The sequence below is a fragment of the Balaenoptera acutorostrata genome, chromosome 7, assembly GCF_949987535.1.
Source record: "Balaenoptera acutorostrata chromosome 7, mBalAcu1.1, whole genome shotgun sequence".
In the NCBI taxonomy this organism is placed as follows: domain Eukaryota; kingdom Metazoa; phylum Chordata; class Mammalia; order Artiodactyla; family Balaenopteridae; genus Balaenoptera; species Balaenoptera acutorostrata.
In genome coordinates, this window is record NC_080070.1 from 103,197,549 (window position 1) to 103,219,562 (window position 22,014).

At 41.5% G+C, this 22,014-nt stretch overlaps 1 protein-coding gene across 3 annotated transcripts in view; it reads left to right on the top strand.

Annotated features, from left to right (window-relative positions):
* Positions 1-22,014, top strand: part of STARD3NL (STARD3 N-terminal like) — a 49,818-nt gene that overhangs the window by 18,290 nt on the left and 9,514 nt on the right. For 2 of the 3 annotated variants that reach the window (XM_057550289.1, XM_007187753.2), the window contains exons 2-6: positions 7,635-7,902; positions 15,555-15,632; positions 18,281-18,358; positions 20,292-20,345; positions 20,460-20,577. In XM_057550289.1, the coding sequence (XP_057406272.1) occupies positions 7,678-7,902; positions 15,555-15,632; positions 18,281-18,358; positions 20,292-20,345; positions 20,460-20,577 (553 nt within the window). In that variant the 5' untranslated portion in view covers positions 7,635-7,677. The remainder of the gene's footprint in view (positions 1-7,634; positions 7,903-15,554; positions 15,633-18,280; positions 18,359-20,291; positions 20,346-20,459; positions 20,578-22,014) is intronic. The other variant, XM_057550290.1, reaches the window with a different exon arrangement.

Below are 22,014 nucleotides of genomic sequence, written 5' to 3' on the forward strand. Positions count from 1 at the left end.
TTCCCCTGCTTTTTATTGAGTATGAACTCGTAATCATACCCAAATGCTTACAAGTCAGATTTAAAATAAGCAGATATTGGATCACTGTTGCATAATCAAGTTCAGTTACTATAGCTTTGGGTTGAGCTTGGTAACTGTCATGTACTTAATAATTCTACTTAAGGAAAATTATTGATAATTATATGTAAGTTTATAAAGAGATATTGGAAGAATACTGGAGTGATGATACAACCTTTATATAATTCTCTTTTGAAACGTTACCACTTGCATACTATATACAGAATATGCTAATATTTTTTGGTGGCTAACCATCACTAAAATGGTCTCTGGATGATATCTCTAGAAGCTCCTAAAGAGCAATTTTGTGTGATAAGGCCGTTGAGGGTCATCAGGAGACGTCCAGACGTTTATCTCCCAAAAAGCTTCTCAGTGGCATCACGTTGGTGACTTTATTAGGTTTGAGTCCAGCCGTCTTTCTTGTTGACTGAGAAACCTGATTTGTCAACTTGTGTATTCAGAGCCCAGTGTAGAGTGGCTCTTTCTCACATGGGTAAACTTACATCTCAGAATCTCCAGTGAACACCGTAACTGCCGTGTAGACTGAATATTTATTTCAAGCTGACCAGTCTATTGTCTCCCTATCACATTTTAATAAGCACAGAATTGTGAAAGGTTGTGGGAGGCATGTAGGGAATTATTAAGCTGTTCAGTGACAAAAGGCACTGATGATACCCTGATGCCATCCCACTAATGATAGGAATAACAAGGCCAGTGGATTGAAGATACTTAAAATCGAACAGACAAGGTGTCCCCACTTGAAGAGTGCCAGACTGGGCACAGGTGCCACTTGCTTGTGACACTCCTTTTCCTGTATCTTTGGGACTGACCCACCCTCTTTCTGATGGGCACATTCCCTCTTCACCTCTTTAGATCTGAGCATATGTCCTGTCACCTTGTTCTTATGTCTTGGCCTACGAGCCGTTTTACTTCTTTAAGGGCAGAGCACATCTACTCTGATTCATTATGTGCAGATTTTACGGTTTAAGTTTCAGAGGGCAGTATTATTTTAATTGTTTCAAAATTCTCTCCCCATTATAGTCCTGATAATATGGGCAAATCTATAAAAAGCCTAACAGAGTTTCATACATACACATAGATCTTTTTCTTCTTCTTTTTTAAAACATTTCACTCATTTTCAGTTGGAAAATCAATAGGAATCTGCTGGAAAAATTTGATTCCTTGATTCAAGAAACAGTTTTTTCTTTAAAGTAATGCCAAACAATTGGTTGGGTGATTTTATTTAGATGCTTTAAAAAAATTTTTTTTTACTTATTAATTTAAAATAACTTTATTTTCCAGATTTCTTTATCCAGTAATTTCCTATTGCTACAACTACTAATCTGGATGTGATGTGTAGGTGTTTTAAAATTCAATCCAATAGTCTAGATTTTAGAAATGCTTTTCTAGACATTCTATTTAACTTGTAATATATAACGCATAAAGTAAGCCAGGGCTGTTTTGAAATGTGAACATAATGGTAGCGGACATTTGCCAAAGACAGGTTTGTTTGATCTTGATTTTATTAAACTTCCTGTAGTGCTTCATCGTGATAGTTCTCCAGCACAGGAAGCTGGTATGTTACACAAATGCATCAACTCCCTAACCTCAGCCGCTGCCAGGCTTTCTAAAGACACTTTCATCAGAGTTCTACCAGGTCTTTAACCTTCCAAGGTAAAATGGACATACCTATAGCATCAGTACCATGAAGAAGTACAGGATGATGAATCATACTTCTTTTGTTGCTTAGAACATCTTTACCACAAACCAACTTTATGATGTTTTAAAAACATAAGCAGATCATTTAAGAAGACACTAAATAAAAGTTTTTAATTTATGAAAGTTTGAATAGTTGGTTGAATCTGATGTGTAGATTTCCCCGGTCTTCTTAGGCATGCAGAACTTTCCTTCTCTCATACTTTAGAGTAGGAAGGTTGTCTTATTATGTGTTTCTGGTGCTGTGGATTAGCTTCCTTCCCACAGCTCTCTCTTCTCTCTGCATGTTTACTTCTAAAGCATCTGTGTTTGTTAGTTATCATGCCTCTTTCTCATACTGGCAAGCTATGTTTGTAAATGTCAGGTTACTCCCTTATGATTCCCGTTCTCCACTTCTAGCTGTTTCATTTTGGAAACTGTGGGCTGTACACAGAGCTTTTAAAAACCATCATAAACCAGGTCTCATAACACATGGTGGGCCTTGCAAGAAGAGAGTCAGATTGAGGTGCTTCTTGCCCCCAGAGGAACCCAGACCTGGGGTAGAGTGGGCACAGCTGGGGCAGCTCGTGTCTTTAGGGACAAATCCAATGACTGCATCCCAGGGGCCATTTGAACACCTTCTGATGTCCCTCCTGTTTCCTTCTAGGAATCTGATGGAGAGGGTCCCTCCTGTTTCCTTCTAGGAATCTGATGGAGAGGACAGAAGTGGAAGACCCGAGTCTTAATTCTAAGATATATCTTGAAATATCCCTCAGATGGGTGTGTCCTTATATAATCCACGTAGGCCTCAGCTGCTACCTTTTTGTTTTTTTCATCTGTAAGCAAACATTTACTTTAGAGGCGAGAATAATTTCGGTAACACAGATGAAGAAAGCTTTTTTTAAAATTTATTTATTTTTGGGTGTGCTGGGTCTTCATTGCCGCGTGTGGGCTTTCTCTGGTTGCAGCGAGTCGGGGCTACTCTTCATTGCAGTGCGTGGGCTTCTCATTGCAGTGGCTTCTCTTGTTGCGGAGCACGGGCTTCAGTAGTTGCAGCACACGGGCCCCAGAGCACGCGGGCTTCAGTAGTTGTGGCACGCCAGCTCAGTAGTTGCAGCTTGTGGGCTGTAGCGTGCAGGCTCAGTAGTTGTGGCGCACGGGCTTAGTTGCTCCGCGGCATGTGGGATCTTCCCGGACCAGGGCTCGAACCCGTGTCCCCTGCATTGGCAGGCGGATTCTTAACCACTGCGCCACCAGGGAAGTCCCTGAAGAAAGCTTTGAAAGAACGCAAAGAGACACAATCTGCAGGTGTAGAACTCTCTTTGCCTGTCAGACGACAGGGGGAATAGATCAGAGTGGCAGACTCAGATGACTCCAGGCTAGGTCAAGGCTGAGGCCAAGTGGAGAGTGTGGGCTCCATCTAAAGAGTTCGGCAGCTTCTTGGCTTTATTCTTATGGTAAGGGAATGCAGGCCTGGCTATTCTGTGTCTTTTAACTTTTCCAGAGAAGCTAGACATCTGGAATTTTAGATGAAAGATCATTATTTAAAATGTTAGCAATTAGTTCAAGATCTTTAGAAACACTGTACAAGACCAAGCAAAACATGTCTGTAAGCCAAGTCTGCTCCACAGGCCTTTGGATAAGATGATAAATATTTTTAGTGTCTGTTATTCTCAATTCTCTCTCTCTCAGAGGAGAACACACAGTGTCCTGCTGTGGCCGGAAGTAATACAGAGGAGAAGGCTGGGTCCCTGGGTTGAGAGACTTGGTTTGGCCGCCCCAGTAGGTGCCCAGAGGCCCTCTCCACTTCTCCCAGGAGAGACTGTGGGACTCCTGTAAAATGCTAGCAGTGGTAGCTACTGCGCTATAGCAGCTGCTGTTTACCATCTGGGTGGTATCAATTCTGTGCTGAAGCAGATGGAGCTGAAGTTTTGGCTTAGCTTTGCAACCAGCCTGGGGACCAGTACAGTAGTAACATCTCAAAGATGTAAGCTATTCTTTCTGGAAGCAAAAGGATTTCAGGTTTCTGTTTTTTTCCACGTGCAAAGGGTATCATCGTTTAGGAAGCCACCAGTATAGATACGGTAGAATTTTTCTCCAGTTCTAGCAGTGTGGGATTAAGGGAAGAGAATATGGCAGAGAGCTGTGCGTTTGGGCTGTAAGTACTGCTGAAGTGGCCCTCAGGTAAGGCAACAAGACCACCTGTGCCTGAGCTGTGCTGTGTCACGAGAGCCACCTGTGGAAAAATAAGAATGGATTACAAGTTTTTGCTCATTACAGAATCAGAGCATGCACTGGAAAAATTAATATTCATCAATCAGCCTATTTTTTGCTAATTATAACACAGAACCTCTAAATCTCACATGGCTCCCCTTTGAGAAGCTGATGGAAGCAGCAGTCTCCCTTTCTAGAAAACTACAGGTAGTAAAGGAAATATTTTAGGCTTTGTGAACCATATAGTCTGTGTTGTGACTGTTCACCTCTGGTCTCTTCATGTGAAAGTGTCCATAGCAATCGATACCAACCATAGGACTGCATGTGGTAGTATTCTAATAAAACTCCATATTAAGAAACAAGCAGCCTGCAATATTTGACTTACAGGCTATAGTTTGTTGACTCCTAGTTTAGAACATTGACAGCTGTGGTAGATTGGAATATTTCTCAGTAAATATCCACTTACCTTCTCCTCCTCTTTGGATGGAATGTACATCTCAGCTCCATGCCTTTTAGGCTTGGCCTTGAGATATACTTTGACCTCTAGAATGTGAACAGACATGTTGGATACAGAGATTGCAGTGTGTTTACATGGTCGAGCTTGTCTCCTGTGCTTCTGCCATTTGCCGTGAAGAGAACATGTAGTTTCTCCATGACTACTTCCCCATGTAGCCCTGGTCCAAGGGGAAAGACAAACAGGCAGCAGACTTAGACGCAACACAGTTTGAAGCCAAGGTCTGCTATCCACTACCTGAAGCAGAGTTGCCAGCTGGGCCCAGACTAGACCAGCTGAACTGCAGGCACCCTGCAGACCCACGAGCTTGAGAACAAATGTAGATTGTTTTAAGCCATTGGGTTTGGGGGTAGTTTGTGAACACAGCATGATTGTAGAAATAGCTAGCCAATACAGAGGAGGATAGTTACCCATCCAGATAAAACAATTATGATATGAATCACTTTTTCAAAAACCAAAATAACAAAAGAGGATTCTCATCTCCTTACACAAATTCCAGTAAAAGATAAGGGGATGGTTTTCTTCATTTTACAATTCTCCACCCCACTCCTTATCACCTTCCCCCCTCCCCATGCTTCTTCCATAGTTGGAATAAACCCTGCATTGTAGATTCAGCCTCCTGCGTGTACAGCTAATCAGAACTTAATACCCTCTTTAGAGAGGCATAGCTTTCCTCAAGCCAACCCCAGAGAGGACTCAGTACAAGAACTGGATATTTAATACTTTTCAATATTATATCTGGGAAAATAACCAAGCTTTTCCTCAGAAACAAACAGTGTGGTCTCCTCAGTTCAGCAGAGATTTTTGAGATCCCCCTGGCGTGAGTGTCTGTGCTAGGTGCTAGACAGGATTTATCCAGTCAATATCTGTTTTGTTCTTGCTGTGTGTTGTGTACTGAGGTAGTCCCTGGGGACACAGGGATGTGCAAATCAAATTCAAGGCCTTCAAGGAGCACTCCAGCTAGCAGGAGGGCAGGCACGTAAGTGGATAATTAAGGCACAGTGTGGTAAGCAGTACCATAAGTGGCATATCCATAGTCCTAGGGGAGCTTGGAGGAGATGCACTTGGCCTTGCGTGGTGATTGGAATGTGGGCAGCATTTCAGGGAAGTCTTCTTGAAGGAATTGACACTTGAACTGAATCTTTCTGAAGGACATGGTTAGAACGAAATCCTGTCATTGTAGAGTAGAAAGAGGCTTTAGAAGTATCTTCCTCTTGACGCACTAAAAGGAAGCCCTCCCTCCCTTTTAAAATTTACTTCTGTCCCAGACAGAGATCAGTCTGATTAGAGTCAAGCGGCTGAGAGCAATCTGTGCAGTGGGTAACTTTATCATTGAAGCTATTGTAAGTAGTATCTATACATTCTAGCTAATTAGAAGTTATATATACACACGTCTGAAAAATAATGTAACGATTCTCATTTCCCAAGTCAGGTGTACAGCATTGTATGATGTCAGTTTTTTAGTTGGAAATAGCCTCCGATTTCTGGGGTGGCTGTTTTGCTTTGTTGTCCTTTTTATTCATGAGGGGTGGGCTCAGGAAAGGAGGAATGGGTGAGACTAAGAAGATGATCCAATTACCTTGCAAATGATTTTCTTCCTAAAAACAGTCCTCAGTTTGAATTGTGAATTTGTTGAATTTTCTGTACAGTCTAGTGGCTTTAAATCATTGATACAACAGTAAATTATCAAAAAGTGAGTACAGCCATGTTAGCACTACTCAGCCCAAGAAAGAGGACTTGACCAAGCTTGCACCCTCTTGTCACTTCTCCTTTCCTCTTGCTCAAAGGTAATCAGTGACCCAGCCTCTAATGACATAGATCAATTTTTGCCTTGAAGGTCTACAGTTAAGTTCCTATAGATTTCCAGAAGTAGGGTTACTAGATCAAGAAGTATGATTATTTTAAAGTATCATAGTTCAAACTGCATAACGAAATTGCTTTCAAAAATGCTATGTCATTCAATCACCACATTGTATGAAAATGTGGAAAGGACTTTTGTTCCTGAGTGTGGGGAGGGAGAGAATTGAAGGTCAAGTGTGAAGATGTAGAGTTCTGGACTGTGAATAGGACCAAATGGGACCATATTACTTTAGGGAAATTGCAGCAATGTTTTGAAATTGTATTTTACCCACCTGGGAAATGTTCTTCTTTCTACTGGACATTGTCAGTCATTGTGGCAGAAGCGAGAGCAGGGTGAGCCATGCGCTGGTTCTTAAGATCTGGGCGCAGGTAACACACATTACAGTGGCCACATTACACTGGCCAAAGAAAGGCATATGAATTCAGTAGAGCCAGGGGTATATAATCCTCCCATAGGGAGAGGTGGTGTAGGAAGGGAGACTACAATATTTGGCAAAGAAAAATACCATCCATCATACCCTCTGTCTGATGACTTTGCCTCATCCATGAGGGGATCAGATCATTCAGATCGCCAGTCTTTTATTATAGAAGCACATGCTGGCCTTGCGGGGATGGGGTTCCTGCGTCTCCACATAGGACTACGATTGTTGCAGTTATCGGTGGGGTTATAATGGTAAACTAATGGTAAACTTTTTGAGGTCTGCATACTTCTTTTCCAAGAAGAGGCCCGGAAACATGCTTATTCATTAAGAGGTAATGGAAATGCTAAATTTGGTTTATTAGATACCTCTGGTGGAAAGCAATTTCTCTTTAGGAAACAGATTTTTTTTTTTATAATTGGTTTACACGTTCTGGTTACATGCTCTCTGGGAAGCTATTCAGTAAATGTTTTCCTAGTCCATGGGTAGTGACACTGACAGAACTGTAGAGGTTTTCTCCCTGGCACCGCAAGGAAGCTGGCTTGGCTGGGTCACCGAGAGGCTTGCTCCAGGTTCCAGGCACACCTGTCTGTTGTTAACAGCCTGTTTTTACCCTTTACTACTTACTATAGATATGCATTCTTCTTTACTGACGGTCTTTCCCATAACAGTTTTTTTGGTATTGATAGTATTGAAGGATAACATCGAGAATTGCTTCTCATTTCTCTTTCTCTCTATATCTTCATCAAGACAGAAATGTATTCAGTTAAAACACCCTGATGCTCAGGGAGACGGGCAGTCACACGGGGCAGGGGTAGCACTGTGGTGTCAGGTGGGCTCTGATTTAACGTGCGTTTCTCTTTCATTCCCCAAAGATTTCTTCTCTCTAGGGATGGTGAAGTTTAACCCCCCTGCAGGATGAACCCTGTGCCGGAAGACATGGAGAACGCTCTCATGGGGAGTCAGAGCTCGCACGCTTCCCTGCGCGAAGTCCATTCCATCAACCCCAGCCAACTCATGGCCAGGATTGAGTCCTATGAAGGAAGGGAAAAGAAAGGCATATCCGATGTCAGGAGGACTTTCTGTTTGTTTGTCACCTTTGACCTCTTATTTGTAACGTTACTGTGGATAATAGAGTTAAATGTAAGTGTTTTTTTTTTTTTTTTCATGACATTATACAAATTGTTTCCAGAGACAAAAAAAAAACAGTTTTCTTATTTTTCTCATCATTTCTGTCTCATTTTCGTGAATTTCATCTTTTTTTCAAATGAGGCACCACTGGTCTTCTCCAGCTGATTTGGACCTTTCTTGTTTTTTTATGGTTATTATCAATATTTAAAACGAACCTGGTTAGTTTAAAATTCACTTTGTCTGCAATTATGAAAGTTGAATTATTGGGGTTTTGCTCTATAACAGGAGATGGCAAACTGCAGTCTGAGAGCTAAATTCAGGTGGCCTGGTTTTATAAATAAAGTTTTATTGGAACACAGCCCTGCCCATCTGTTTACATATTGTCTGTGGCTGGCTTTTGTGCTGAGTGGTTGAGTTGAGTAGTTTTGACAGAGTCCATCTGGCCCACAAAGGCAAAGTTTTTTATTCCCTGGCCCTTTTCAGAAAAAAACTGCTAATCATTGCTTTAAAAAATGTAACATGCTTCTGGAATATGTTTTAAATGTTGCATTTACTTTCTAGTTCCCACATTTAAGATTTTGCATGCACTTATTTTTTATTTTTTTGCAAAAGATTATTTGTTCATATTTTATCAAAAAATAATCCTAGAGGCATTTGGAGTTTTGTCTCTATTTTGTCAAGTTTATGTGGTTATATTGCCAAATAATTGTCTAAACCAGTAATATCCAATAGAAATGGAATGCAAGCCTCATGTGTAATTTTAAGTTCTCTAGCTGCTACATTTAACAAAAATAAAAATAAGCAGGTGAAATTCATTTTAATAATACATTTTATTTAACCCAATATATCTGTTTTCTCCAAAGCCTCGGCTTTGACTGTTTACATTCCTTACCAACAAATAGGTGAACTCTTCCAGAATGCTTCCTCCCAAGCAAAAATTGTCTGTTTCCTTCACTTTCAGCAGTTCATTTATTTCCAAGAAACACTTGCTAAGGCCTGGGTAACAATAGTTATTAGCTAGTGTTTATTATTAAGAGGTTCCTCTTTGCTAGGCATGGTGCTAGGTGCTTTATAAGAAATTTATTAAAATAGAGAAAATATGAAAGGGTGCTGAGATTCCTGTTGGAAAATGATTTTTAATTTTGCCTCATAATAGAAAGAGTCAATGTCTTAATCTAAACTTTGATTAATATTCTGATTCATAGCAGCAATTTTAGTTCTAGATTCTAGACTCTTAAAAATTAGCATCATTGGATTCATTTAATTTCATCATAAATTCTAATAGAGTAATAAAACTCTTCATGAAAGCAGATATATACTTATATTAGAAAATAAAAAAAATTTAAACAAAAGAAGATAGATTTTTCCCAGAATCAAGGTCATATGCAGCACGAATCTACTGTTAAGTTTCTGTTTATAGATTTTTCCTTCTGTTAATCTTACATTGTGGGTATGCCTTAGTTTTGTTTCAAACCAAAAAAGCCAGTGATATGACAACAGTAATTTAAAGTGTCTCTTTTAACCATGTGTTCCATGTGTACCCATTAAAGAATATATTTAAATTGATATATTTTAAAGGAGTAATATATTTTCAAAACCAGCAGCTGTGGCATGAGAGATGAAAAAGAAATGCATCTTTTAACAGGAAAGTTTAGCAGCAGTCTTAAGGAAGCACACTTAAAATTATTGCAGTGACAGCACAAAATCAAGGCATTCATTGGTTTGCCACTAATATGACCACTGAGTGTGCACTTAAGTTAGGGAAGCTATGGGATGGGGCCGTGGTGGGTCAAGTGAGGATTACACTGCTCACTTCCCTCCTTTCTTACTGCTTCAAGGAAATTGAAATGGAAGTGAAGTAAGTGGGATGCACCCTGTTTCGTTCATCATAAGGGATCTGTTTCCATCCATATGCAACATTTTATAAATGAAAAATCACCAGGCCTAGCAATTAAGAAATTTGTTTCTATCCTCACTTTCCCACTGACTACCAGTTTCCCCATTTGTAAAAAGAGTATATGATCTTTAAGATAGTATATCATGACTTTCTTAGCAAGGCTATTTTATACAATTTTTTTTTTAATTTATTTATTTTATTTATTTATTTATTTTTTATTTCTGGCTGTGCTGGGTCTTCGGTTCGTGCGAGGGCTTTCTCTAGTTGCGGCAAGTGGGGGCCACTCCTCATCACGGTGCGGGGACCGCTCTTCATCGCGGTGCGCGGGCCTCTCACCATCGCGGCCCCTCCCGCTGCGGGGCACAGGCTCCAGACGCGCAGGCTCAGCAGCTGTGGCTCACGGGCCCAGCTGCTCCGTGGCATGTGGGATCTTCCCAGACCAGGGCTCGAACCCGTGTCTCCTGCATTAGCAGGCAGATTCTCAACCACTGCGCCACCAGGGAAGCCCGCAAGGCTATTTTAAAAAAAAAGAAAACATTTAACTTTCTAGTTCTATTTGTTTTGAATTGTCAGTCCTGACCCGGGTTTTTCATTACACACTGTACCATCCCTTTTCTTTTGTTGTCTGTCTCTGTAAATCTCTAATCACTCGGATCCACTGTTATTTTCACATGCCTGTACGTTTACTGAGTGCCAAGACATAGGCTTCTGATTCAGGTGTTGCAAGCTCCACAAAAAGCTACATGAGCTTTAAAGTTTAGCAGAGGAGGTGTAACAGATATCTTATATTGCCTCCTACTGTTGATCTTTAAAAGAGGAAAGAAATAGCATAAAGGGAGCTTAGGCCTTCAAAAGAGTGTGGGGACCCAGCTGTTCTATGCAATCATAACAATAACCAAAATATTTCGCCTTCATATATGACTTCCAACTTAGCCACTTTTCCTCCTGGCTCCAGGGAGCTGACTGGCACCAACCCAGCCTGGTGTGCAGGGCCTGGGCGAGCTGGAGCAGCCTAAGAGCACCTTGGTTCATTTTCCTGCTGGAAGACCTTGGGCCAGCTGATTTCTGTGGGCCAGTTGAAGGGATGGTTCTGGTTCTGTGTAGGACCTGCTGGTACACCCACCCTTGAGTAGACTGGTTTCCCAAACTGGATCTAGAGTTCACCATCAGTTTGATTTGCCTGAAGACTCTGTTTCCTCTCCAAACTCCTCTACCCCAGGCTCTTTAGACTGACAGGGACAGGGGTCAAAATGGCAGGAGAAGGGAAGTTGTTTTTCTTTCTCAGCTTTTGACACTTTGGTTGAGATTATGGTTCAAGAAAGACCTTTATCAGTGCTTATTGCCTGTCTTCTTATTTTCTAACTGGTATACCAGGAAGTGTCAGAATGCTTCTAATTTGTCCCAGAGCTGTCACGGCCAACTCTGAGCCTGTGGCCTCAGGCAAGCCATGTTAAGTTCTCTGAGCCTTGGTTTCTCAGTCAGTTAACTGAGCTAATACCTGTCTTGCCTTCCTTGTCAATTCTTGTGAGGAGCAAATAAAAAGATACATTCCACAGCCCCTTGGCAGTTATGAAGCTCTATATAACTATAGATTATGTAATTTACTATTAGCTAAATAAATTCTACCCAGAAAGAGAAAAAACAAGTTGGTTATTAATCTCTATTGTTACACTTATGTTTCAGGTATTTATTATCCTACTGATTCTGATTCTGATTTTATTACCCCACTGTCATTATGTTCTATAGTTAAACTGTGATGACCCATGATAACAAAAACCCACTGGGAGAGTTCATTGGGTTGGAATTATCTGAAGAGTGGAATTGGGGATAGAAGGGTGATCTAGGATTGGATGGTGGAACCAATAGGGAGAGGGTTTCGAGATGGAGGTGAACAGAAGCACTGAGGCAAGAGTGTTGTGCTTATGTGTGTGTGTGTGTCTGTGTGTGTGTGTGTGTGTGTGTGTGTGTGTGTGTGTGTGTGTGAGTTTTGGAGGGGACAAGGGCAGGTGCAGAGAAAATATTAGCCTGGCTAGAAATAAGGTGCCTGTAGGAAATGAAATTGCCTAGGTAACCTGGTTCTGAACAATTGAAATTCTTAAAGAGCTACATGGAAGTGTTGGACTTACCTCAGTTGTGAGCTGAGATAGGTTCTAGAGCAGATTGGAAAACACGGTTTTGAGATGTTCCAGAGGTCACTGACTCACATTCCACATTACATCACGACCTACCTGCTATGTCGATTTGGACGCTTAACTTGACATTGCTCCCCGACGACACATACACACACCCACTTCTTCATCAGTAAAAAAATACCCTGATGCTCAGGCCAAAGGTGAAGACTCATCCTTGATTGATTTGCTTGTTTGTTTTATATTTCTCATGCCCCCTGTCCAATCTAAAATTAAGTCCTCTCAAATCTGCCTGCAAAATATACTCACAATGTGATCCCTTCTCTCCATTTCTACCATTGCCACCCTCGACCAAGCCAACATTATTACTCATCCAAACTACTGCACCCTGTCTGTGCCTGACCAGTTTGCCTGCTTGCACGCTTGCCCTCCCAAAATCCATTCTCCTGATAGAATCCAGAGTGACTATTAAAAGCAAAAACATAAATCAGATGTTACTTTCTGTTTAAAACCCTTCGTGGACTTAACCAGAGCACTTAGCGTAAAGTCCAAATGCTGAAACTTGGCTTGCAAAGCCCCCCAGAAGCCAACCCAGACTTTCTTTCCCACCCTCTGTTCCTGGCCCACCCAGATCAGCCAGACTTCTGTTCTCAGAATGGAACAAGCTCTCTTCTGTCTTAGACCTTAATACTAGTTCCTTCTATATGAAATGGTTAATTTCCTTTACCTTGATGTAGATTTCAACTTAGCATGCTGGTATCAGTTTAAATGTCACCAAGAGAAAACTTCCATGACCACCCAACCCAAAGGAGTCAACTGTTATTCCATCACACTGTCCTGCTTCTGTCCTCTGTGTAACACTGATTTTCTTATGTGTCTCTATCTCCACTTGCTAGTATGGAAGCTCCATAAAGGCAGAGATATTGTTTTGTTTACTGGAGTATTTCCTGTGTTTAGAACAGTCCTTGGCATTCACTAGGTGCTCAACAGATATTTGGTGAATGGATCAAGATCATGGCAGTGGTTTGCAGATTAGGATAAATTCCGGGCAGATTGACAGTAAGAACATTAACTCAGAAACTGCTGAAGGAGCCCCATGGAAGGTGGTAGGAGTAGAAAAGGAGCAGCTAACTTGAGAGACATACTAAAGGAAGAAATATCAGACGATTTGTTGATAGGCTGATTTTATCACCCCCAGTATCCAAAGATGACTCTAAGATTTCTAAGGATGGAGACTAGAATAACAGTACCAGCTCTGGCAGAGCTCTGATTGGGAAGGGGTTCCATGTGAAACTAAAGATGAATCTGGGACATCTTGTGCTAGAGACGACCAAGATTTTGAAATAATTTATAGTACAAGATGGGCTAGAAATGTAGATTTTAGATTTCTATATTTAAAGGCAACATGAAATCAGGGTCTCTTAAAGTATATGGATACCGAAGAGAACCCTTTTCTACTGGCTAGTTATTGAACTGTTATCAGCAGCTTTAATTCCTGTTCTCTGAGCCAGGAGGGGTAACTTCTATGTGGTAGAGAACTCCTCTTTGCCGTAGGCTACTTGGAATAATCTTTTTAAAAAATATGTTGGATATTGGTAAGTTTCCTTATTCTGAAGAGACACAGCAGTGAGACTAGATGATTGGTTGGCTTTTAATTCTCCTTGCTCCCAGGTTTTCAATTCTATTCATTTGTAAAGGTCTATCTATAGTCAGGCAGGTCTGTAGGCAACCTGCGTAAATTACACAGAAGTCTAAGCCTCCTTAAGGGATTTAAAGTACAGAATAGTGTTTATGGTATACTCCATTTTCATAACACGTACAGTTGACCCTTGACCCCAGCATGTGGGGGAGGGGGACAGTAATCTTTGTATAATCTGTAGCCAGCCCTCCGTATCCGAGGTTCCTCCGCATCCACGGATTCAACCAACCATGGACCATGTAGTACTGTAGTATTTACTATTGCAAAATATCCACGTGTAAGTGGACCCGTGCAGTCCAAACCCCTGTTGCTTAAGGGTCAACTGTACTTGAAAAGGTATCTAAGCCAAGAGAATCCTTTCCTTATGGCAACTTTTATTCTAATTTGACCAATTAGCAAACCTTGCAAAGGTATTCCTTATTGATTTTTTTCCCCTTTTTTCTTTTACCCAGGTCTTGGGTTAATTGCCCTCTAATTTGTCCTTCTCAGACCAGCTGCACTGGTTTGCCAGGACCAACAATGTCTGTGCTCCAGATTGGAACCATGAATTTACTGTTGTACATCATGTTCACTATTATCAGTTAATCCACGGGCCCTCGCCTTATAGAGGGTCTGCTTAGAAAGCTACATTCGCTACCACGCATACGTTCCCTTCCTTGATTAGTATTCTATATAGTTCGATATGCAGAATTTTGAACTTGATCATTTAAAATTCATCTTGATAGGAAAATTGGGAGAGGACAGAAAATTTATCGTATTAGGTTTAATTTTCATCATCTACTATAACTTTCTCACATAGGTCTAATCTGGTCCTTATTTTGTTATCTATTCAAGTTAAAATATATATATACATATAAGTTGATAAGAGTGCAGAATTTTAAAGTGCTAGGAGCAAATAGGAGCAATCAGGAGATTTTTTACACTTCTATCCTGTGTCATGATAACTGTCTTCATGGATGTGTGCTAAGAGATCAGGGGACCACTTGACCTTCCAAGACTTAAAATAGTGCAGTGGTCATAAAGTGAGGGGAGCCCTGGATAAATGTTAATTGTCTTCTTTAAAAATATGTTTGTATATACAATGGAATATTACTCAGCCATAAAAAGAAACGAAATTGAGTTATTTGTAATGAGGTGGATGGACCTAGAGTCTGTCATACAGAATGAAGTAAGTCAGAAAGAGAAAAACAAATACCATGTGCTAACACATATATATGGAATCTAAAAAAAGGAAGAAAAAAATGGTTCTGAAGAACCTAGGGGCAGGACAGGAGTAAAGACACAGACGTAGAGAATGGACTTGAGGACACGGAGAGGGGGAAGGGTAAGCTGGGAAGAAGTGAGAGAGTGGCATGGACATATATACACTACCAAATGTAAAATAGATAGCTAGTGGGAAGCAGCCGCATAGCACAGGGAGATCAGCTTGGTGCTTTGTGACCACCTAGAGGGGTGGGATAGGGAGGGTGGGAGGGAGACGCAAGAGGGAGGAGATATGGGGATATATGTATATGTATAGCTGATTCACTTTGTTATAAAGCAGAAACTAACACACCATTGTAAAGCAATTATACTCCAATAAAGATGTTAAAAAATAATAATAATAAAAATATATGTTTGTGTGATTGAAGACTATCTTACAAGAGAAAAAAATTAGTTTTCACATTTAACATTTCAGTTTACCAAAATATGAACTACAAACAAAGGCATTGTTTGTCATTATATATTTATATTTGTTGAACAAATGAATTCAGAATTCAAGTGGGAAATGCTCTTCAACATTTTTCTATTTGAATTATGAGCATTCTTTTCTTCCATATTTTAACATTTCTGGGTTAGGAGAAGGCAGAAAAGTGTATGCAAAACCTTACTTGTCTGTTCTCTTGTATTATTTTCACGCATAACTCTCCTCATTTTTACTTCTTCCTCTCCTTCCCAGGTGAATGGAGGTATTGAGAACACGTTAGAGAAAGAGGTGGTGCAGTATGACTACTACTCTTCTTATTTTGATATATTTGTAAGTATTCTCTGTTGTAGGTTTCATTTTGGACATGATGAAACTAACCAAAAGGCAAATTTCCTGTCAGTAGACCTCAGATTCTGTGCCATTCTTTTTTCCTCTTTTAAACGTTACCTTTCCTTTTTCCTTATTCTTGGACCATTCGGTGCAATCTCTCTCTCTCTCTTTCTAAGAAATTGCCTGGTCATCTTGAGGAAAAAAAAAGATTAATGAGGAATAAGGGAGCATAGCAGAAGAAGCCATTCTGATTTTCCTTTATTCTTTAAAATGGCTGAGATAGAAGCCACTGACAGACCCTAATCACTGAAAGGAAAATGCACCTGTTTACATAACAGCATAGTGAAAATGCCATTCCTTTTCTGTCTTGAGATAGATTTCTGTGTATATTTTTAAAAATAATTCTGTTTCATTTTTCCATAATAGGAGTTTTTGAGAAAAGTGATATATTGATAATCTTGGGCAACACTAGTCAGTTGTAGAATTATATAGATGCAGTTATCTGTAGATGAGGCAATATCTTTCCAGGACACACTGTGACTTTGGCTGGGTTTAATACATCTCACAGTATCTCTTTATAGGTGATAGTGTAAGTCAGTCAGATTCTAACATTGTGTTAGACTCGACATAGGCAATTAAAATTCATAAAGAATCCCCCCTAAATTCATTTTAACTGCTTTACTCACTATCTTTAGAAGCTGTGTGCAAAATGGATAAGACCCTTGAAGTCAGAAAATCCTGGGTTTGATTCACAACACTATCACTCATTGTATATCTTTGAATATATTAGGTCTAAACTTCAGTTTCCTCATATGTGAAATGAGATCATCATTGTTCTGAAAAGTAAATGAAATAATACCTGGAAAACACTTAAGCCCAATGATAGGTATGTCCTAGGAGCTCAGAGACTCACCTGCAATCACGGTTATTACCATCATTAGTTTTGGATGAAGAGTATTACTGATTATATTTTCTGGTGGTTTTCATACTACTCTAAAAAGTCTTGTTTTGTTTTGTTTTTCCCACACTCACTGCAGAAGTATGTATGAGGAAAGAGATGGGGTTCCCAGTAAATAGAGATCAGGGTTTATGTCGTCACCCCCTTGCAATCTGAGTAATTCCATTTTCATCTGTACGGTATGTTAGGGTTCCAATAAGATTGTTTTGAAAAAGTGTTTGGCTGCTACAGAATATTTGGAAAACCACTGATATAATTTAATCTCCTTTTCCAGATGAAGAAATTGAGTCTCATGGTTCAGTGTCTTGACCTACCCCAGGTCACTGAACTTGGTGGCAGAGCATATGAGATCCCAAATCTCTTGATAATTTTTTCCTGTAAAACTATTGACATGGAATAACAAAATTGACTTCTCTTTTTCCTTTTATTTCCCCGTTGAATTTATCTTAACATAGTCTGAGCCAGGACTTACCGGGAAGCCAAGTTAATCCACTGGCCAGATCTCCAAGGATTGTCTGAACTCTGCTTAGGGAGTTAATGATACTGGACAAATAGGTGGGACCTATTAGCTCAGCTTGGAAAGACTGTCATGCCTGGCCCTGGAAATGTACACAGCCTCCAGGAAACCTTGGGATCTGGGAGACTTTGAGATAGAGGAATAAAGACTTATACTTTTGCCAAGTCCGGAATGCAAAGATAGGGGTAGGATACATAGAGAAACTAAACGGTTAGCAGATTATTAGAAAACACGTTTTTAATGAAAGCAGGAAATTAAAACAAAAACAACTGCAAACTTCATTTACGTGAAAGGATCTTCAGTGAGGTCACCCAGCCAGTGGCAGCAAAGACGTTGTCAGCCTCCAGCCTTTCAGCAGTTGTGATTAGTGAGGAACTTTGGGCAGACCCCCTACCCTGAGGCATTGCTCCAGAGCCACCTGACTTCTCCCTACTCAGAATAAGTATGTTTTCCAAGTAAAATTAGTAAAGTTTTATTCCGTGTTTACTCCTTAGTAGAATTACTGAAACAGCTAAGGCATAGTGGATAAGAGCCTGGTCTTCGGAGTCAAGCTACCTGGGTTCAAATCGTGGCATCCTCACTAAGAGTTGTGTGGCCTTGGACAATTTTTCTATCCATCTTAATGACAGTTGACTGATGGGATTGCTGGGCTGGGGGATTACATGGGATAATAATGCATATAAAAGGTTTCACGAAAGTCCCTGAACCACCCTGAAAAATCAGAGGGCAGGTCCTGGGATAGCAAAACTCTCCCAACACCCCAGTAACTCAGAGCTTTGCAGGGGACTTCACTAAGAATCTGGTATCTTCCAAAAAGTCAGTACTTGTACTTGGAGTGAAAAGGTACCAGAGTGGAAACCTTCAAAGCATTTTCTCCAACCTTAAAAGGATATCACAATATATATGGACTCAAATAGAAAGGAAAAATAAACATCTAACTATATATTCTTTTGTTGATAATGGGAAGTTAATTTGAATCCCTCTTTGGGCAGTATTCCATAAATTCTAGAGCAGAGGATCCCAAACGCTGGTCTGTAGACCAGTACCCATCTGGGACAGTTTTCAGCTAAATCAGAATAATGAAGACACTTTGGTGGGTTCTTCCTAAAACCCCTTGACTTTACCTTTGTGTATATTCCTTAAAACTTATCTTGTCTTGTCTTTTTAATACAGCTTTTGGCAGTTTTTCGATTTAAAGTGTTAATACTTGCATATGCCGTGTGCAGGCTGCGCCATTGGTGGGCTATAGCGGTGAGTATGCCTGGTGAGTGGTTCCTCCCCTCCGATTTTGGTGGCCGGGCCCTGCTCACAAGAGGGCTGAGCTGCGGGCAGATGTGGATTCCATCTGGGTTGAATTCCACTTGCTTTTCCTGAGTCCCCGTCCTCCACACCTCAGTAGGTTTCACTCTCCGGGGCTTCTTTCCAAAGGTAATGAGTAACTAGCTTTGTCGCTATGGAGACTGAGACAAGTGAGGGATCTAGGGCCGACCCGTGATTGTGGTCCAAGCATCAGCCCACCCTCCACCTCATTATGCAAATGAGAGATGAGTTCCGTCCCTCTGTCACGAAGCGATTTGGACAATTTCCTCTCGGGTTGAAGCTGCCTGGTGATTTTTCAGGACTTGCTCTCTGCTTATTTTGATCACTGACTTCCTCACTGTGTTATCCCCCTCGCTCCAGTCTTAAAGGGGAAAGTTCCCTTTTTATGGTTGCCTTCGGGCTTCTCGAAGACAGTGGCAGTTTTTAACTCACCTCTGTTTCCTGGCCTCCAGCCCAGAGCTTTGGCACAAGCTCTTCACCCTCAATAAATATTTATTGATTGAGAGAAGAATTACAAGCAATTCTGCCTGAATTATTTTCCCTGTTTCCATGGACTTCTAAGCAGTCACCTTGTTGAGAGCTCTAACGAGGCAGGTATATGGGGGGGTGTTGAAGTCCTCAGACTGGAGAGACGTGGGCAGGACCAACCTGCCGTCCTGCTTCTGGAAGGTGAGACCTCAGTCTGTGTGGGACCGGCACGGGCTTGTCCAGCTGGGCATGGGGTTGTGCGCTGTCCTAAGGGGGAGTCCCCCAGGGGCTGCGTCTGCCTGGGCCATCTCTTCTGAGCATCTACAGAATCCCAGGGCTGCTGTCAGACCATCCGTTGAGTCCCAAGTTCACGGTTCATGGATGAGGGCTGACAGTTTCAGCCGGACTTGACTCCCTTTACTGAGTACGCCGTTGCCGATACCAAACGGCTGTGATGGTTATCACTTACCCACTGTCTGCAGCAGCCCCAATTTGGGCCGTTCTATTACAGTCTCCATGATGTGCACTGGTATTTGTCAGACCATCTGTCTCAGTGTTTGTTTCAGGAAAGTGGTTGACGTGCAATGAGAGTTTTAAGAGAGTTTCTTCAACCTCTTCTTTGAAATGATCAAAGGGACAGGTCAGATTTAGCACATCCATTTTATTGTTTTTGATTCTCGTTTTTAAAAACATTTACAGAGTGGGGGCCAGGCAGCTGGAAGGAGTCAGCTGGTACCTGAAGAGCACTTAGTGTCAGCCTGTAAAGTTAATTAGTATCAGAATGTAAGATGCCTCCCCTCCCGTGTTGTGTGTGTGTGTATGTGTGTGTCTGGCTGGTGTGTGTGTGTGTGTGTATGTTTTGTTTTGCTGACAAAACTAACTACAACTTTGTCAACACTAAGCATGATGCCTGATGTTCCCCAACCTCCAATCTCCGTTTTGTCAGTCAAGGCTGCTGTTGGCACTCACTTTGGTCAGGTTTCATATTGCTACAAATATCAGTTGAAGGATGGAGAGACAAAGCCCAGGTGCTGTGGGATTGTCTCAGGGCTTCCCAAGCCCTGGAGGAGCCTTGCCTCTAAATCACTGGTCCTTTCTCCTATGCCGATAGCATCTTTGCATGTTGTACCCTCTAGTGGACGAAACAGAGTTTCCCAACACGCAGCATGTGGGTGAAGGGAAACCTCAAGCTGCCAGTCAGGGCTCGTGTGCCACGTGGAAGCCCACTTTGCCCCCGTCTGGTTTAGGGGATAGAGTGACATGGGAGGGAGCTGGGTGAGACAGACCCTTTTCAGGCATTACCTGTTCCTGGCTCAGATGGGTCTCTTGCTTGAGGAAGGTGCCTTCAGAGTGTAAAATATCGAATTTGAACGCTGCTGGATTATGTGTCTTTCAGTTGACGACAGCAGTGACCAGTGCCTTTTTACTAGCAAAAGTGATCCTCTCAAAGGTATGGCTTTCCACTTTTTCTGTGCCATGACCATCTGTACTGACACAGCTGCGTTCTCCAGGGTGAGCTCATGGTAACTGCGTTTCTCTTTCCTGGTCACGTCTGTTCTTCCAGCTTTTCTCTCAAGGGGCTTTTGGCTACGTGCTGCCCATCATTTCCTTCATCCTTGCCTGGATCGAGACGTGGTTCCTGGATTTCAAGGTGTTACCTCAAGAGGCAGAAGAAGAAAACAGTAAGTTTCTCTCCGAGTTCCCCTCCTGAGACTGGCCAGGCTGGGAGGAGGGGCTGCAGAGGTCTGTCTTTGTTTGTTTGTTTTAATTTTTATTTATATTGGAATAGAGTTGATTTATAGTGTTGTGTTAGTTTCAGCTGTACAGCAAAGTGATTTAGTTATACATATACATATATCTATTCTTTTCCAGATTCTTTTCCCAGATAGGTTATTACAGAGTATTGAGTAGAGTTCCCTGTGCTGTACAGTAGGTCCTTGTTGATTATCTGTTTTATATATAGTAGTGTGTGTATGTTAATTCCAACCTCCTAATTTATCCCTCCCCCTAATATATCCCTATCCCTAATTTATAGTTACCTTTCCCCTTTGGTAACTATACGTTCGTTTTCTAAGTCTGTGAGTCTGTGTCCCTTTTGTAAATAAGTTTATTTGTATCATTTTTAGATTCCACATATAAGTGGTATCACGATATTGGTCTTTCTCTGTCTGACTTACTTCACTTAGTATGATAATCTCTATGTCCATCCATGTTGCTGCAAATGGCATTATTTCATTCTTTTTTTATGGCTGAGTAATATTCCCTTGTATATATGTACCACATTTTCTTTATCCATTCCTCTGTCCATGGACATTTAGGTTGATTCCACGTCTTGGCTATTGTAAATAGTGCTGCAGTGAACATTGGGGTATGTGTATCTTTTCGAATTACGGTTTTCCCAGGAGTGGAATTGCTGGATCATGTGATAGCTTTATTTTTAGTTTTTTAAGTGTACTCCATACTGTTCTCCATAGCGGCTGGAACAATTTACATTCATTCCCACCAACAGTGTTGGAGGGTTCAGAGATCTGGCTTTGCGTGGAGCTACGGGTGCAGTTAGGCAGATCGCATGTCTCCACCCTGCAGGGCTGCAGGAGACATCGGGGGAAGGGTTGGATGAAAGGACGGGGACAGGGTGTGGTTCCTCACTCCAGCTGTTAGGCCAGCCTTCCCCAGAAGGAAGCGTGAACACTGGTGGAAAAGACATTCCAGCAGCAACAACAGCCAACACCTCCTTCTCCTCGGACAGGTTGACCTTTTCTCCCTGTGGATAATAGCCGGCGGACACGAAGCATTTTGTGCCGAGATAGCAATTCTACACAGAAGTCCTCAACTTTCCGGAGGCTCCCATCGCTGTCCATCCGCAGCTAGTGCCTTTGAATGGGCCACAGCGTGAATAACAGCGGAGTGCCTACAGGGGGACGGTTTGATGGGTTGCTGATGGAGATGGAGAGGAGGGAGTTAGCCAGCTGGAAATGCTCACCCATCGCAGGCTTTCCAGTCCTCCTCTGAGGAGCAGAGTGAGAGCTGGCGTTACGTAGTCATGAGTCCCGTGAAAGCTGTTATAATCTCCCTGTGTGGCTTTGAGCATCACTGGATATTCACTGGGAAATCCAAAT